General features: G+C 38.8%; 4 protein-coding genes across 6 annotated transcripts in view; all 4 read left to right on the forward strand.

Moving 5' to 3' along the window:
• Positions 1-1,864, forward strand: part of LOC121644176 (acyl-coenzyme A thioesterase 1-like) — a 10,239-nt gene extending 8,375 nt beyond the window's left edge. Inside the window, exons 3-4 of the mRNA XM_041991940.1 lie at positions 59-246; positions 1,101-1,864. Of these exons, the coding sequence (XP_041847874.1) occupies positions 59-246; positions 1,101-1,709 (797 nt within the window). The 3' untranslated portion in view covers positions 1,710-1,864. The remainder of the gene's footprint in view (positions 1-58; positions 247-1,100) is intronic.
• Positions 1-2,832, forward strand: part of LOC121644175 (acyl-coenzyme A thioesterase 1-like) — a 20,559-nt gene extending 17,727 nt beyond the window's left edge. The window contains exon 5 of the transcript XR_006011238.1: positions 2,663-2,832. The gene's annotated coding sequence lies outside the window, so the exon portion shown is untranslated. The remainder of the gene's footprint in view (positions 1-2,662) is intronic.
• The window catches only part of LOC121644177 (acyl-coenzyme A thioesterase 1-like), a 20,687-nt gene extending 3,026 nt beyond the window's left edge, over positions 1-17,661 (forward strand). Inside the window, exons 2-5 of the mRNA XM_041991942.1 lie at positions 13,119-13,186; positions 13,871-14,333; positions 16,135-16,337; positions 16,533-17,661. Coding sequence (XP_041847876.1) covers positions 13,883-14,333; positions 16,135-16,337; positions 16,533-17,108 — 1,230 coding nt within the window. The 5' untranslated portion in view covers positions 13,119-13,186; positions 13,871-13,882 and the 3' untranslated portion in view covers positions 17,109-17,661. The remainder of the gene's footprint in view (positions 1-13,118; positions 13,187-13,870; positions 14,334-16,134; positions 16,338-16,532) is intronic.
• Positions 4,021-9,783, forward strand: LOC121644178 (acyl-coenzyme A thioesterase 1-like). 3 transcript variants are annotated; one of them, XM_041991944.1, is made up of 4 exons: positions 4,021-4,046; positions 5,041-5,503; positions 7,931-8,133; positions 8,329-9,783. In XM_041991944.1, the coding sequence occupies exons 2-4, from the start codon at positions 5,053-5,055 to the stop codon at positions 8,902-8,904; spliced, it is 1,230 nt and encodes a 409-aa protein (XP_041847878.1). In that variant the 5' UTR covers positions 4,021-4,046; positions 5,041-5,052; the 3' UTR covers positions 8,905-9,783. The 3 variants fall into 3 exon arrangements, with proteins under 3 accessions (XP_041847878.1, XP_041847877.1, XP_041847879.1); XM_041991943.1 differs by lacking the exon at positions 4,021-4,046 and adding an exon at positions 4,140-4,246; XM_041991945.1 differs by lacking the exon at positions 4,021-4,046 and adding an exon at positions 4,911-4,930.
• Positions 17,662-17,976: the final 315 nt, after the last annotated feature.

Consider the following 17,976-nt stretch of genomic DNA (forward strand, 5'->3'; position numbering starts at 1 on the left):
GTAGAATTTTTATTTAGAAAAAAAAACTATAAAATTTAACCTTTATTCTGTTTTCCAGGAGAGGGTCCGTTTCCTGCTGTAATGGATCTGTGCACCTTCATGTCTGAGAAAAGACCCAGTCTTCTGGCCAATAAAGGCTTTGTAGTTCTTGCAGTACCTGTGTTCAGTGACAAGCCTGGCAACTTCGAAAAGATGCACCTGGATCACTTTGAAGAAGCAGTGCAGTTCTTACAACAACTGCCTCAGATAGTAAAAATTATCCAACAACAACCTCTTAGTTAGCAGAAGATCACTTTATGATAAACATGTGCTTTATTAGTTTAGGTAATATGCTTATTTTTCCATTATAAAGAGTTCAATGTGAGGATCAGTGTGCCAAGCATGTAGCTTATCCAGTTATCTTAGCATAGCAAAGACACTGGGGAATGGTTAACTTATCACTGAGCAAAAGATAATTAAACACTTAACTCATCAGTGTCTGTCCATGTTATTAATTAGTATGCTTTAATATTGTTATTTGAAATCAAAATATCAAAGAATAACCAGTTTTTATGGCATTTCCCTTTTGTGGCAGATCCTAGATATCCTGTCCTAGATAAATTTGTGATGAGTAGCTACTTAATGCAAACAGAAAGGTGTTAAATGACTATTTATTGTTTGTTGAGTTTTTGCTTATTTGTGTTTCCATTTATTGTTAAGGTTTACTATTTTCTGCATCATTTTCTCTTTTATTTACTGTGTTTGTCCTTTTTGTCTCCCAGCAGTTGTCTCAGCTGCTTCCACATGTACCTTATAAGCTATAAGTCACTTCATGTTTCAAGGGCCTAAGTCCTACAGGTTTTATATGTTTCCCTGCTTCAACAGACCTGATTTAGATTGAATGGATCTGCCCAAAAACTTGCTGACAAGTACAGCACATATCTGTTAATGACCCGTTGACTTAATTCCAATGTTTTGAAGCAGGGAAACGTCTAAACCTGCAGGACATTGGCCCACAAGGGCTGGAAATGGACATCCCTCCTATAAGTCCTTGTCTCTCTGCCTCTCCTCTTTTTCAGTTTCAGTTAATGAGCTCTGCATCTTCTGTGTTTTTTTGGCAGGTGGGCGGTAAAGGAGTTGGCGTGATATCAAGATCAAAGGGAGGAGATATCGCGCTTTCACTTGCTGCTTTTGTGCCAGGTGTCAAAGCTGTAGTTTGGATCAATGGTTGCAGCGCCAACGTTGGCATTCCCCTCTACTACAAGAAACAACAGATCCTCTCTCCATTAATGTTTAACTTGAATAAGATGATTCCCACTGAGTCAGATGCAAATATAATCAAGTATGCTGTTCATAATCCTCTGGAGGAGGAAAACAAGGGAAGTCTGGTCCCCATCGAACACTCCATGGCACATTTCCTTTTTGTGGCCTCAGAGGACGACCTGAACTGGGACAGCAAGGGGTATATGGATGAGATGGTTGAGAGACTGAAGCGTCATGGAAAGAAAAACTTTGACAGTGTGTGCTACCCTGCAGCTGGACACTTACTGGAACCACCTTACGGACCACACTGTCCGTCAGCTTTACATGGGGTGGTGAACTTCCCCGTTATTTGGGGAGGTGAACCCAAGGCCCATGCAAAAGCTGAAGTCCACCTGTGGAAAAAGCTACAGGAGTTTTTAAGAAGTCACCTGAGCTGTGATGCTACAGAGACTAAATCTAAAATGTAGTTATAGATAAATGAAAGAATTTGAGCAGATACTTGTGTAATTATGAACGACTGCTCAGAGTTTTGTAATTAATACGTTTTTGATGGTGCAGAAAGGTTGTTTTTTCCTGTTCTATTAACAATATTTAGAAGATAAAAATAAAATATCCACCTTACTAAAATATTCAGGCTTTGTTAAATAGTAGCTTGAGGTTTGCTGATCTTACAAAATGATTTCATGCACCAAGAGATGCATTGGTGCGTCATTATGCCTAGCATCTTGGTGACTGTTACGGCCCCTGCTTGTCAGACAGCTGTGGCCGTTTGTATATTGATTAGGGGCAGCAGAGCGCTGCCCGGAGTGGCTAAGGCCAGCGCCTGTGTCCCTGCCCCTGTGTGACTGCACTCCTCTGGACCAGTCAGGCTGCAGCTTATGGGGAAGCTCAGGCTGAAAAGGCTGCAGCCAAGGCAGGTCTAGAGGTAGAGACGCCAGAATGGCTTCGGCTGCTGTCCCCCTCATGTTGTGCAACCATGTGTGTGTGCGTGTGTGTGTGTGTGTCACGACTACCTCCCCTTTCCACAATGGGTGCTTTAAGTGTTTAGTTGTGTGATTAAGTTTACTTTGTGGTGATTGTTTCAGTGCTGGGCTAGGTTAGTGTTTTTTTGTGTTGTGACGACGGTCACTTTAGTTTATGGGCCTGCTGCTTTTGTTTGGTTATAGTTTCCTCACCGAGTTGCGGTCGTGTCTTTGTGTGCACTCGGTGAGTGTTTGGTATAGGTTTTGGTTTGTTTCTTTCTGCAGGTCCGCTGATCCCAGCTCATCTTTATTTTGTTTTACAGGTTGTCCATCACTTTTCACGGGAATTGTAAATAAATGTGCTTTCATTTTAACTTATCACCTGTCCACGCCGTGTTCTTTGTTACGCCCTTCCATACCCCTGAGTCGGGTCTTAACAGTGACTGTAAGCTGTTCAGGTTCTAAGGCTGCAAAACAAGCCCAAATCATCAAACTTCCATCACTGTGCTTGAAAATTGGTATGAGGTGTTTGTGTTGAAATGGTTAATTTGGTTTTCACCAAATGTGATGCTGTGCTTTATGACTAAACGTCCCTACTATGGTCTGATGTAAAATGATGATAGTTTGGAAATGGCTTTATATCCCTTCCCAGATTGATATGGAGGAAAATATTTTATCTAACATCATTGCTGATGTCTTTCTTCAGTTGCCATGTGTTAACACACACTTGAATGTTCAATGGTAGCTCATTTCCAAAACCTCTCCTGTCAGAGAATCAAGTGATAATGAGAGATTGATGCATTTTGTTAGCAGCATCTGGCTGCTATTTACCCTCTAAATTCTTAAATAATGACAACATGTAATCTGTTGGTAATATGAAGTTGTGTACTAATTTTAAGACCTATATTCTTCTTCTGATCGTATACATAAAACCTTGAAAAATGAAAATATTATTTTCCACATGACTATGTATTACAACATAAAAGCAATACTCTGTTTCCCTACAAGGGTTAGTTTAAGTTTAATACACCTGATTTTAACATTTAGATTTTCTTGTATTCGTGGGATCATATAAATGTGGAGTTTAAAAAAGAACAGATGTCCTGAATTGGGAAAACAAGAGAGTCGAAGGATGAGCCCAACTTGGACAGCAAACATAAAATGGATGAGATGGTGAAGAGACTGAAGCATCATGGGAAGAAAAACTTGGACACTATGGTAACTATGGTTACAGTTAACAGGGAAAATTCGATAAATGTGTTTTCTAAACTCATGTTCTATAAACTACAAACTTAGACAAATGTTTATCAAGTGTAGCAAAACTGTGTCAAAATTTTTATACAAACTTAAACAAATAGCATAAAAATAAATGGAGCTGAGCTGACACCACCAGTGTCGCAGCTGGGAAAGGTTGGAAGACCACTCCAATGTCCCCTTCTGACTGTAACTCTGTTTATGCACGATATTCTAATAAATTTACTCATTTGGTCTGTTGTCTCATATTGTGTCTGTCTAGATCCATCAACATTTGTGACTTGTTTAAATAACATTTCTTTCGATTGTCAAAATAATAACAATACTGTATAACAAGAAACTATATCTTTTGGATAAACCTCTGTGTACTCTGTAAGGATTACTGTTAATCTTACTTGCTTCATTGTTTGTCTTATATTTGTAATATTTGTGTGTGGAAGCAAATTTGGGAACAACTACAAACTTCAGTCCCCCCTTATATTCAAATTATTCTCTTTCACAATTGTCATCGCTTTTATCCACAACTTACTACATCATAATTGCTTATTAAGTTTCTTTTACATTTTTTTTTCAAACGGAAGTGCTGCGGTACGTAACTTTAAATATCACTTCCCGGCCGTCCTTCATAATAAGTTCTCCCAAAGTAGTCGATGGTGAGGTGTTATTGTGAAGGGGCTTCAAACAGCTTCCGGATACTTTACAGACATAAATTGAACGAGCTTCTGTGATATCGGTCGAAAGTGTAGCTTTGCAACTTTTTGTTTGTATCCTCCTTTTAGCCAAGGCAGGTAAGGCAGTGATTTATTCCGGGTGTGTTGCTAATATTTGTGCAGTGTTTAACGTTTACTACAAATCTTTTACCTCTCAGCAGTTGGAGGTATAAGTGGACGTATTTGAATGTTAACATATACGCTCTTAACTTCAGGAAAAAACGGGAAAAAGGCACCAAAAGTTGTTTCTATTGCCAACTGCACATTATAGCAAATGTTGAAGTTAAACTACGCCTGTATCCTACAAAGTCACAGTAGTTGTGTTTTCATTGAGATAACATTAAAAATGTGAAGTTCAAGGTTCCCAGTTTGAGGTCGGATCCTATTCAAATGGTCGTGACATGAATCTTGGTGGTCGTGATAAATCAATGACATGAAAATAATTAGCGGAAAAAATATTGTACTAACTAAATATCTAAGTTCAGGAGAGCTGTATCTGTTTAATGTAACTGGCAACAACTCCGAAACATGGCACTAAGCCCCAGCTATTTTGACACTAACTTCCCAAAAAGTGCAAGCTAGAGAGAAAAAAAGGGGGAGAAAAACTCGTTTAATCTTTAATGATGCATTATAGCTCTAGGACGTGGAATGTCACCTCGCTGGCAGAGAAGGAGCCTGAGCTGTTGAGTGGTTCCAGCTAGATATAGCTGGACTCACCCCGACGCACAGCTTGGGCTCTGGAACCACTGTCGCCACTTTCCAGTAAGCATCCGTATCTCTTGTGTCATGTGTATCACACATTGTTCTCAGTATCATTACACTACTGATCAAAGGAAATTTCTAAATGGAGATTTTTGTTCACTTTTAAACAGGGTTGAGGAGAGATGTCTGCTCAAGTCAGACTGAGGCTGCTGCCGACTGCCAGGTGTTTGTTCGATGAGCCCATTCAGGTGAAAGTTGCGGGGCTTAGGTCGAAGCAGGTGGTCACCATGAGAGCCAGATCCACCGACGACAAAGGAGTGGTGTTCAGCTCCATGGCCACCTACAGGGCTGATGGCAACGGGGAGATCAACCTGGAGAGAGACCCTTCACTTAGTGGAAGCTTTGTTGGGGTTGAGCCCATGGGTCTGCTGTGGTCGATGACAGCAGACACCTTGCACAAAAGGTTTCAGAAGACAAATACACTAAATCCCCACGTGGTGAAGTTCTCTGTGCATGAAGAAGAGGGTGAGATGCTTGCAGAGGTGACTAATAAGAGGTTTCTGATCAAAGAAGGGATCAGCCGTGCTCCTGTCAAAGAAGGGAATCTTCGTGGAGTCCTATTTACTCCCCCAGGTTTGTCAGTATATTCAGAAGATATACTCAGAAATGCTCAGTCAGGTTGGGATCTGACAAATTTAGAGGCCAAGGCCAATCTTGTCATATTCATCAAACATTCATCAATAATTCATGTTCAGTGATGAAGTGCATTTATCTAACTGAGAGTGGCACTACCATGAAGAATACTGCTGCCATGAAACAAGCATCCTCACATTCATCCATCCTCATGATTGATGGCTAAATGTGTACCATCAGACCAGGATACTTTTTCTACTTCTGATGCTCATAACAATTGAACGTATTTCAACAGTAATTGTTGTATTTTATTTCTTATCCTTTAGGTGTAGGGTGATAGGGAGTAATGGGGTGGGTATGGGCTTTTGGGTTGTAGGCAGCAGCTAGTAGCAATCCTTGATCCAAATAAACAGTGATAGAGATATAAAATGTAAGCTGTGTGACACCTGATGCCTCTGTCACAGCCAGTATTAAATATATCAGATACTTAATGCTAGTTAGTGTAAAGCCCCCAGTTTGGAGAAGCAGATAGAAGTCCACAAACAAAACCTTAATGTCTTACTGTTTTAAACAGGGCAACAGTAAAGTGTATTTTAGAAACCTAGAGCAGGGGTCTGCAACGTTTACTTTTAAAATAAACATTTTTTATTAACAATCCCACAAAAATAAACATAGTTTAGAGTTGTAAAACCTGCTGGACTCTTAAATATAACATACATTAAAAAACAAACTGTCAACAAGTTGCAACAAAACCAGCAGCACTAGTTAGTTTGTTTTCACAGTTTGGAACTTATTAGCAATGGTGCGTGTTTGTTCTGGAAATGCCTTTCAATGCTACATTTTGTGTTGTTTGTTAATTTCTTGGCACAAATCAAACGTACGTGTAAGTCAGCATCGTTGGCAACATGAATCTGTCCATGCTGAATTTCACTGTATTTTCCAATGGAGCCAGTGAAGAAGGTCTAAAGAGCTGCAAGGTCTGGCAGTTTAATTTAGTGGTAGGTCTGACCCCTGACCTAGAGAAAGACTCACATAAAAGATGACATTTGTTTTCCCTAAATTGCAGTTTCCTGAGGTCATAATGAGCAGTTTATGACCTTTTTTTGTACAAAATAGCTGAAGGAGACATTTTCACTGCACCTCTTTCAGTTATAAATTTACACCTCAAATGACATTAATCTGTTCTGTGGTACGGACTGGCCCATTTGATTACAACCCACCCACCCCTCTTTTTTTCTGCAGGGGTTGACCTTTGTTTTTAGATCTGTTGTGCTCAGTAATCCATGAAGCACCGTATGACTATATGAGAGAAATATGTGACTGTCAATCTGAAACATTACATTTTCTTTGTTTCCAGTTCAGCAATGGACATTTAGTACCAAAGCCTCTTTTAGGTATAGTGTTGCTGTAAGTTGTGTATTGAACTGGTCCAGGTTTATAATGTCATAATTCCACCAACATATAAAAATCTATAATCCCTGGGTTTTACTGATGCTCCTGTCCTCCTTGTTTTACTTAATTTTTAAAAAGCTCTTGTTGTTAACTTACTTATATGAGCACGTTTAAAAGATGTTTTTATGCTGATGCATTCAATGAATTATGTCAAATTAAATCTAACTTCTGAGTTAAAACAAAATAAAATTAATCAGCTGTCAGAATTCCTAGTCTGGATATTAAAATACAAACTACTGTACATTATTAGTTTATTTCTTAACAATATAATTACTGTTTGGATTTTTCTGTCAATAGCAAAGAAAAAACCAAGAACAAAGTAGTTTCTGCTATTAAATTTTGAGGTACAGTGAATGCAGCATGATTTGAACCTGAAACTAGATGAATATAAAGATAAGAAGGCTGCTCTGATTTGGATGTTTTATTTATGTTTATTTTAACAGTTTTACTTTGTCATCAGAGCATATTTTCTGAAGGAAACTGGAGAAAAAAGCAAAAACAGTAATTACTCACTGATAATGGGAGTCTCTAGGCAACCTTATCTATTTTTGTATGTGGAAACGCAAAAAAATAAAAAGGTGTCCTGACCCGAACCTGTCGGTGGAAACAGGGCTATATTTATTATAGACTAAATTCTGTGTTTTAAAGAGCCAATTTCAATTAGAACCATTGTGTTAAAAACCAAGTTACACAGTAAAACTAGCTTAGCACACTTTCATTTTTATAAAGATCTCCACAGTTTGTGATGCATCTGCTCTGGTCTTTGTGCCTCTTTTGGTTTCAATGTTGTGGCTGATCAGTTTATAAAAGGTTATAAATTATATAAGGTATATATCATAGAAAACTTAGTAAACTCAGTGTCAGACTTTTTGGACTGATTATTTGAAAATGAGTCTGTCTTTGCTACTTTTAGACATTGTATACAATATGGCAAAATATTTAATCTGACTTGACCCAAATTGTCCTGTATTGTAGGAGAAGGGCCGTTCCCTGCCTTGTTGGATTTATACACATTTGGTGGTGGTCTTTCTGAGAAAAGGGCCTCCCTGTTAGCCAGCAGAGGGTTTCTGGTTCTGACTGTGTCTCTGTATGGCCATGATGACCAACCAAAGAACATCAAGGAAATCCACCTGGATTATTTTGAAGAAGCAATCAACTTTTTAAGAAAACAAGAAAAGGTGAGTTGACCAAAATAAATCGGAGAATCTATATTTAGTAGTTTGTTAGCCAGTTTCTTTATCTCCTGTGGTCAAAAGGACGAGCTTTGTACACTCCTTAAGATGATATATTGATATGATCTACAAAAGAACAAATCTGTGCAGTGTTAGAATAAATGGAACAATGTCGCTTCTAACTGGCTTGTTTCTCCATAGGTGGGCAGTAAAGGAGTTGGTATAATAACTCTTTCAAAAGGTGGAGATCTTGCTCTATCAGCAGCCTCTTTCCTGCCAAACGTTGAGGCTGTTGTATGGATCAATGGCTGCTCTGCTAATGTAATTTTACCCCTCTACTATAAGAAGAATCTAATTCTTCCTGCATTAATGTTTGATCCAAAGCAATTGATTCCTACTGAGTCAGGGGCCATCCTATGCAAATATGCCATGCACAATCCTCTAGAGGAAGAGAACAAAGCCACCCTGGTCCCCATTGAACGAGCCAAGGGCCGCTTCCTCTTTGTGGCCTCAGAGGATGACCTCAACTGGGACAGCAAGGCCTACATGGATGAGATGGTGGAGAGACTGAAGCATCATGGAAAGGACAACTTTGAGACATTGAGTTACCCAGGAGCAGGACACTATTTAGAGCCGCCTTATGGACCGCACTGCCCCTCCAGCTTCCATGGAGTTGTAGGTAAGCCAGTCTTGTGGGGCGGTGAGCCCGCTACCCATGCAGCAGCCGAGGTCCACCTGTGGAAGAAGATCCAGGAGTTCTTCAGAACTCACTTATAATGTTTTTATGATTTGAACAATACCGTTCAAAAAACCAGATCACAACTTATGCCTTATAAAACTCTTATAGATATAGATATTGAATTCACAATCATTACATTATCATATGAATGTAATTATTAGACTTGAATACTGCTTCTGCTATTTGTAGTAATTTACCTGTATAAAAAAAGCTGAATGAAACTAAGAAATAGTTTGTTTCATTGAATTGACTGACATTTGTTTTAACTTGCTAGAAATAAAAACAATAAAATTTTGTGTTTCCTACTAATGTTTTAGTATGTATGCATACATACATTGTGTACAAAGGACTGTATTACCTGGTATATTTAGTGTATTGTGTTCACATGTAGTTCTTGCGTTCCACCACTAGGCGGCTGACCCGGCTGTAGTAATATATCACATCCGGCAGACAGCGTGGCTCAGAGAGAAAACCACACACATGTACCACTGTACACACGCATCTCCCACTTATCAATAAACACGGTTCAACGCTGAATCCTGGACCTGGTCATTCCATCTCACCTCACCTGAACATAACAATTGATGTCCTAAACCGACACCCTGCAGTGATTGCTAATCCACCCACAAACTAGCTACAGTCCTCCCTACACATTGCAAGTAGGAGTATAGAAATGAATCAGCTACTTTAATACAAATAGAAAAACTATTTGGTCGTGCTGCAGTGGTACTATTGTAGCACAATTAGCTGAAAAACTAAATGCATGATATGCAGTCAAATTTTGCAACTGGTGTGCATGTGAATGTTTTAATGTTCTGAAATAAAATGAATTTGTTGACAGATGATCTTTTACTCTGTTAAAATACTTCACTATTCCTTTAACATCACTGTAAATGTTCTGTCCATTTTTGTCCTGTACACTGGTATAGTACAGTCAACTTAGCTATTAATTTAATTAATCACATTAACTCCACAGTATACTGTATATATATATATATATATATATATACATATATATATATATATATATATGTATATATATATATATACACATATATATATAATTTCTCACAGATTGAGGATAAAGTAAATTCTTTCCTATATGCACTACTAGAACATTGAGCTGAAACAAATTTAAACCTCTATCATAACAAAGAGCTGTCATATAGGCTCATATTTGCTGTAACAATTATACAAATTGTATTGCACAGAGTGTTGTACTGTGCCAGTAACAATAATCTCTTGTATTAAGATTTTTTGTTTTTTTTCGTTTCCATTACATTGCTACTGAGTCTACATAAAACGGTAATAAAATATAACTCATGGGGATTGCAGTTGTTATTGCATCCCAGTCTGCCAGTACTGGGGAACTGTCCCTGATGTCCATGCGATGCTGCAGAGGCATGTCAGCCAAGACAGCCCTACAGCATTCAGAGCCCCAAGGAACTCTGGGCGGATGTCATCCACCCCCGGGGCCCTGCCACTGAGGAGCTTTTTAGCTACCTCAACGACCTCAGCCCCAGAGATGGGAGAGCCAACACCAGGGTCCCCAGACTCTGCTTCCTCATTAGAATACGTGGTGGTGGGATTAAGGAGGTCTTTAAAGTATTCCTTCCACTGCCTCACAACGTCCTGAGTCGAGGTCAGCAGCCCCCCATCCCCACTATACACAGTGCTGACGGAGCACTGCTTTCCCCTCCTGAGCAGCTGGATGGTGGACCAGAATCTTCTCAAAGCCGTCCGGAAGGCCTCTCCAAACACTTCCCATTCCCGTGTTTTTGCCTTAGTGACCACCGAAGCTACCACCATGACACACACCGATGACCTTGCGGACGTAGCTCTGGTTGGCAACAACAGAGACACAGAACACAGCCTACTCGGACTCAATGTCCCCCGCCTCACCCAGGACATGGTTGAAGCTCTATGGGAGTTGAAACTCTTTCTGACAGGGGACTCTGCCAGACATTCCCAGCAGACCTTCACAGCACACTTGGGTCTGCCAGCACCTGAAGGTGGAGTGAGGCTACCCTCTCGTCCACCGGGTTAAACCCCAAAGTACACACTCTAAGCCGGGGGGCAATGAGCATGCCCACACATGCTCAGCGCATCTCACTGGGAGAAACTCCAGAAAGGAAGAGACTCCAGCCCCTTTCGAGGTCAGTGGTTCCAGAGCCCAAGCTGTGCGTCGGGGTGAGTCCAGCTATATCTAGCTGGAACCACTCAACAGCTCAGGCTCCTTCTCTGCCAGCGAGGTGACATTCCACATCCTAGAGCTAGCTTCTGCAGCTGAGGATCAAACCACCAGGGTTCCCGCTTTTGGGTGCCGTCATTTCACGCATTGACTACTGCAACTCCTTACTGGCTGGCCTGCCTGCATGCTCAGTTAAACCTCTACAGATGATCCAGAACGCAGCAGCACGTCTGGTCTTCAACCAGCCCAAAAGAGCTCATGTCACTCCACTGCTAATCGCTCTTCACTGGCTGCAGCACGCATCAAATTCAAAGCTCTGCTTCTGGCTTACAAACCAATAACCCAAACGGCTCCTGTCTACCTTCACTCCTTAATCCAGAGCTACACTATCTCTCGACAGTTACGCTCTGCCAGTGAAAAATGCCTAGTGCTCCCACCACAGCGTGGTGCAAGATCAGTAGCTAGACTCTTCTCCTCTGTTGTCCCCCGGTGGTGGAATGATCTACCAAACTCTGTCCGATCCGCAGAGTCCTTATCCACTTTTAAAAGCAAGTTAAAGACTCAGTTGTTTAAGGAGCATTTCTGCACTTAGCTTAACTCTTCTACACAACAGAATGAGTTAGAAAGATTTGTCCAGCTCTTTGGCTCTACCAAGTACTGAATAAGCTGTGTGCACTTATGCCCAAGATGATATTGTGTGATGAAATCGTGCACTTATGCCCAAGTTGCTATTGTTTGATGAAATTATGATCTTGTATTTAAACAAAATGACTTACAAAAAAACAAACAAACCAACAAAAAAAACAACTATATTATGCATACTTATATGCATAATTATATGCACTGCCTCTAGCACTACATGACAGCACCTGGTCCAACTGGATTCAAAGCAGTCTGACTATCACTTAATTATGAAGTCCAGTCTTGTTTAAATTCTTGCTTGTGTTGTTCTTACTCTCAAATGTAAGTCGCTTTGGATAAAAGTGTCTGCTAAATGACTGTAGAATAGAATAGAATTTAAATTATCGTAGTCTATATGATTTTTTTATATTAAATGTGAGTGGTTGCCATGCTACTATAGACGCCATGTTGTGAGCATCTCGTTTCCATCCTGGCTGTTTTACTATGCAGGGACTCAGAACATTTCTGCTGAAGATAACCAAATGCTAAGCATATCTGCTCAGTGCAACTGGTGATGTGTTTGTGGAACAAAATTTTAACCAAAAACAGGTACCCAATCTGCATCAGAGGCTCAAGGATACAACATATTTTTTACTTATGCAACTTCTTACCATTTTCTGTCCTCTTAGAGCATTTCAAAAATGTCTTTTTTCAACATAAGGTGTTTTTTAAAATACTTCTATATTAGCATTAACATCTAACCAACTCAATCACTGTGCTTGCAGGACAACCAGCATATGAAATGCTGGTTGTCTCAGGTACTAAATAATATCCAACAACAACCTGTTAGTTAGCAGAAGAGCACTTTATGCTAAACATGTACTTTATCTGTTATTTGACTCATTTGGTTGTGTTGTCTCATATTTTGCCTGTCTAGATCAATCAACATTTGTGGCTTGTTTAAATAACATTTCTTTCAAAATAATAACAATACTGTATAACAAGAATCTAGATATTTTGGATAAACCTCCTTGTACTCAGTAAGGAAATCTTACTTGCTTCATTGTTTGTCTTATATTTGTAATATTTGTGTGTGGAAGCAAATTTGGGAACAACTACAAACTTCAGTCCCCCCTTATATTCAAATTATTCTCTTTCACAATTGTCATCGCTTTTATTCACAACTTAATACATCATGACTGCTTATTGAGTGTCTTTTACATTTTTTTTTTCAAACGGAAGTGCTGCGGTACGTAACTTTAAATATCACTTCCCGGCCGTCCTTCATAATAAGTTCTCCCAAAGTAGTCGATGGTGAGGTTTTATTGTGAAGGGGCTTCAAACAGCTTCCGGATACTTTACAGACATAAATTGAACGAACTTCTGTGATTTCGGTCAAAAGTGTAGCTTTGCAACTTTTTGTTTGTATCCTCCTTTTAGCCAAACAGTGAGTTTAAGAAACAACGAGCCCCCAACAACGAGGAGCTTCTGTGAGCTTCTTAACGAAGGTAAGGCAGCCATTTATTCCGGGTGTGTTGCTAATATTTATCCAGTGTTTAACGTTTACTACAAATCTTTTACCTCTCAGCAGTTGGAGGTCTCAGTGGACGTATTTGAATGTTAACATATACGCTCTTAACTTCAGGTAAAAACGGGAAAAAGGCACCAAAAGTTGTTTTTGTTGCCAACTGCACATTATAGCAAATGTTGAAGTTAAACTACGCCTGTATCCTACAAATTCACAGTAGTTGTGTTTTCATTGAGATAACATTAAAAATGTGAAGTTCAAGGTTCCCAGTTTGAGGTCGGATCCCATTCAAATGGTCATGACATGAATCTTGGTGGTCGTGATAAATCAATGACATAAAAATGATGAGCGGAAAGAATGTCGTACTAACTAAATATCTAAGTTCAGGAGAGCCGTATCTGTTTAATGTAACTGGCAACAACTCTGAAACATGGCACTAAGCCCCAGCTATTTTGACACTAACTGCCCAAAAAGTGCAAGCTAGAGAGAAAAAAAGGGGGAGAAAAACTCGTTTAATGTTTAATGATGCATTATAAATCAGTCGTCACTTTCCAGTAATCATCCGTATCTCATGTGTCATGTGTATCACACATTGTTCTCAGTATCATTACACTACTGATCAAAGGAAATTTCTAAATGGAGATTTTTGTTCACTTTTAAACAGGGTAGAGAACAGATGTCTGCTCAAGTCAGACTGAGGCTGCTGCCGAGTGCCAGGTGTTTGTTCGATGAGCCCATTCAGGTGAAAGTTGCGGGGCTTAGGTCGAAGCAGGTGGTCACCATGAGAGCCAGATCCACCGACGACAAAGGAGTGGTGTTCAGCTCCATTGCCACCTACAGGGCTGATGGCAACGGGGAGATCAACCTGGAGAGAGACCCTTCACTTAGTGGAAGCTTTGTTGGGGTTGAGCCCATGGGTCTGCTGTGGTCGATGACAGCAGACACCTTGCACAAAAGGTTTCAGAAGACAAATACACTAAATCCCCACGTGGTGAAGTTCTCTGTGCATGAAGAAGAGGGTGAGATGCTTGCAGAGGTGACTAATAAGAGGTTTCTGATCAAAGAAGGGATCAGCCGTGCTCCTGTCAAAGAAGGGAATCTTCGTGGAGTCCTATTTACTCCCCCAGGTTTGTCAGTATATTCAGAAGATATACTCAGAAATGCTCAGTCAGGTTGGGATCTGACAAATTTAGAGGCCAAGGCCAATCTTGTCATATTCATCAAACATTCATCAATAATTCATGTTCAGTGATGAAGTGCATTTATCTAACTGAGAGTGGCACTACCATGAAGAATACTGCTGCCATGAAACAAGCATCCTCACATTCATCCATCCTCATGATTGATGGCTAAATGTGTACCATCAGACCAGGATACTTTTTCTACTTCTGATGCTCATAACAATTGAACGTATTTCAACAGTAATTGTTGTATTTTATTTCTTATCCTTTAGGTGTAGGGTGATAGGGAGTAATGGAGTGGGTATGGGCTTTTGGGTTGTAGGCAGCAGCTAGTAGCAATCCTTGATCCAAATAAACAGTGATAAGAGATATAAAATGTAAGCTGTGTGACACCTGATGCCTCTGTCACAGCCAGTATTAAATATATCAGATACTTAATGCTAGTTAGTGTAAAGCCCCCAGTTTGGAGAAGCAGATAGAAGTCCACAAACAAAACCTTAATGTCTTACTGTTTTAAACAGGGCAACAATAAAGTGTATTTTAGAAACCTAGAGCAGGGGTCTGCAACGTTTACTCTTAAAACAAACATTTTTTATTAACAATCCCACAAAAATAAACATAGTTTAGAGTTGTAAAACCTGCTGGACTCTTAAATATAACATACAATAAAAAAACTGTCAACATTTTATTACTTTTTCTGTGTCATGACAAAAGAAAACGCCAAACCATCAGAGTTCACATATCTATGATATATATATATATATATATATATATATATATATATATATATATATATATATATATATATATATATATATATATATATGCTCCTGTCCTCCATGTTTTACCAAATTTTTAAAAAGCTCTTGTTGCTAACTTTTACTTATATGAACAAAGTTTCAAATTAAATCTAACTTCTGAGTTAAAAACAAAATAAAATTAATCAGTTGTCAGAATTCCTATAGTCTGGATATTAAAACACAAACTACTTTAAATTATTAGTTAGTTTCTTAACAATATAATTACTGTTTAGAATTTTCTGTTAATAGCAAAGAAAAAACCAAGAACAAAGTAGTATCTGCTATTAAATTTTGAGGTACAGTGAATGCAGCATGATTTGAACCTGAAACTAGATGGATATAAAGATAAGAACGCTGCTCTGATCTGGATGTTTTATTTATGTTTATTTTAACTTTTTTACCTTGTCATCAGAGCACATTTTCTGAAGGAAACTGGAGATGATGCATTTCTCTCTTTAAAAAAGCAAAAACAGTAATTACTCACTGATAATGGGAGTCTCTAGGGTACCTTTTCTAGTTTTTGCATGTGGAAACGCAAAAAAATAAAAAGGTGTCCTGACCCGAACGTGTCGGTGGAAACAGGGCTATATTTATTATAGACAAAATTCTGTGTTTTAAAGAGCCAATTTCAATTAGAACCATTGTGTTAAAAACTAAGTTACATAGTAAAACTAGCTTAGCACACTTTAATTTTTATAAAGATCTCCACAGTTTGTGATGCATGTGCTCTGGTCTTTTTGCCTCTTTTGGTTTTAATGTTGTGGCTGATCAGTTTATAAAAGGTTATAAATTATATAAGGTATATATCATAGTAAACTTAGTAAACTCAGTGTCAGATGTTTTGGACTAATTATTTGAAAATGAGTCTGTCTTTGCTACTTTTAGACATTGTATACAATATGGCAAAATATTTAATCTGACTTGACCCAAATTGTCCTGTATTGTAGGAGAAGGACCGTTCCCTGCCGTGTTGGATTTATACACATTTGGTGGTGGTCTTTCTGAGAAAAGGGCCTCCTTGTTAGCCAGCAGAGGGTTTCTGGTTCTGACTGTGTCTCTGTATGGCCATGATGACCAACCAAAAAACACCAAGGAAATCCACCTGGATTATTTTGAAGAAGCAATCAACTTTTTAAGAAAACAAGAAAAGGTGAGTTGACCAAAATAAATCAGAGAATCTATATTTAGTAGTTTGTTAGCCAGTTTCTTTATCTCCTGTGGTCAAAAGGTCGAGCTTTGTACACTCCTTAAGATGATATATTGATACGATCTACAAAAGAACAAATCTGTGCAGTGTTAGAATAAATGGAACAATGTCGCTTCTAACTGGCTTGTTTCTCCATAGGTGGGCAGTAAAGGTGTTGGCATAATATCTCTTTCAAAAAGTGGAGATCTTGCTCTGTCAGCAGCCTCTTTCCTGCCAAACGTTGAGGCTGTTGTATGGATCAATGGCTGCTCTGCTAATGCAATTTTACCCCTCTACTATAAGAAGAAACTAATTTTTCCTGCATTAATGTTTGATCCAAAGAAATGGATTCCTACTGAGTCAGGGGCCATCAAATTCAAATATGCCATGCACAATCCTCTAGAGGAAGAGAACAAAGCCACCCTGGTCCCCATTGAACGAGCCAAGGGCCGCTTCCTCTTTGTGGCCTCAGAGGATGACCTCAACTGGGACAGCAAGGCCTACATGGACGAGATGGTGGAGAGACTGAAGCATCATGGGAAGGACAACTTTGAGACACTGAGTTACCCAGGAGCAGGACACTATTTAGAGCCGCCTTATGGACCATACTGCCCCTCCAGCTTCCATGGAGTTGCAGGCAAGCCAGTCTTGTGGGGCGGTGAGCCCACTACCCATGCAGCAGCCGAGGTCCACCTGTGGAAGAAGATCCAGGAGTTCTTCAGAACTCACTTATAATGTTTTTATGATTTGAACAATAACGTTCAAACAACCAGATCACAACGTACTGTATGCCTTATAAAACTCTTGTGGGTTTTCCCAGAGTGCAATAGTTTAAAGCAAGACATTCACAGTGAGCCAGCAATAAGGTTATAGATATTGAATTCACAATCATTCCAATATCATATGAATGTAATTATTAGACTTGAATCCAGCTTCTGCTATTTGTAGTAATTTACCTGTATAAAAAAAGCTGAGTGAAACTAAGAAATAGTTTGTTTCATTGAATTGACTGATATTTGTTTTAACTTTCTAGAAATAAAAACAATAAAATTTTGTGTTTCCTACTAATGTTTTAGTATGTATGCATACATACATGCATTGCAAGTAGGAGTATAGAGATGAATCAGTGACTTTAATACAAATAGAACAAGTATTTGGTCTTGCTGCAGTGGTACTGTTGTAGCACAATCAGCTGAAAAACTAAATGCATGATATGCAGTTAAATTTTGCAACTGGTGTGCATGTGAATGTTTTAATGTTCTGAAATAAAATGAATTTGTTGACTGATGAGCTTTTACTCTGTTAAAATACTGTACTCTTCCTTTGTTAACATCACTGTAAATGTTCTGTCCATTTTCGTCCTGTACACTGGCACAGTACAGTACACTTAGCTAATAATTTAATGAATCACATTAACTCCATAGTATACTGTATATATGCATATATAAATATATACATACATACATACACACATATATATATATATATATATATATATATATATATATATATATATATATATATATATATAATTTCTCACAGATTGAGGATAAAGAAATTCTTTACTATATGCACTACTAGAACATTGAGCTGAAACAAATTC

Source organism: Melanotaenia boesemani, chromosome 8 (genome assembly GCF_017639745.1).
Source record: "Melanotaenia boesemani isolate fMelBoe1 chromosome 8, fMelBoe1.pri, whole genome shotgun sequence".
NCBI classification, from domain to species: Eukaryota; Metazoa; Chordata; class Actinopteri; order Atheriniformes; family Melanotaeniidae; genus Melanotaenia; species Melanotaenia boesemani.

What these genes read in the sequence shown, in the direction of transcription:
- LOC121644178 (XM_041991944.1), top strand. Translation starts at nt 5,053, where the DNA reads ATGTCTGCTCAAGTCAGACTGAGGCTGCTGCCGACTGCCAGGTGTTTG. An exon ending in AGTCCTATTTACTCCCCCAG is followed by an intron (nt 5,504 to 7,930) that starts GTTTGTCAGTAT and finishes CCTGTATTGTAG; the next exon opens with GAGAAGGGCCGTTCCCTGCC. An exon ending in TTTTAAGAAAACAAGAAAAG is followed by an intron (nt 8,134 to 8,328) that starts GTGAGTTGACCA and finishes GTTTCTCCATAG; the next exon opens with GTGGGCAGTAAAGGAGTTGG.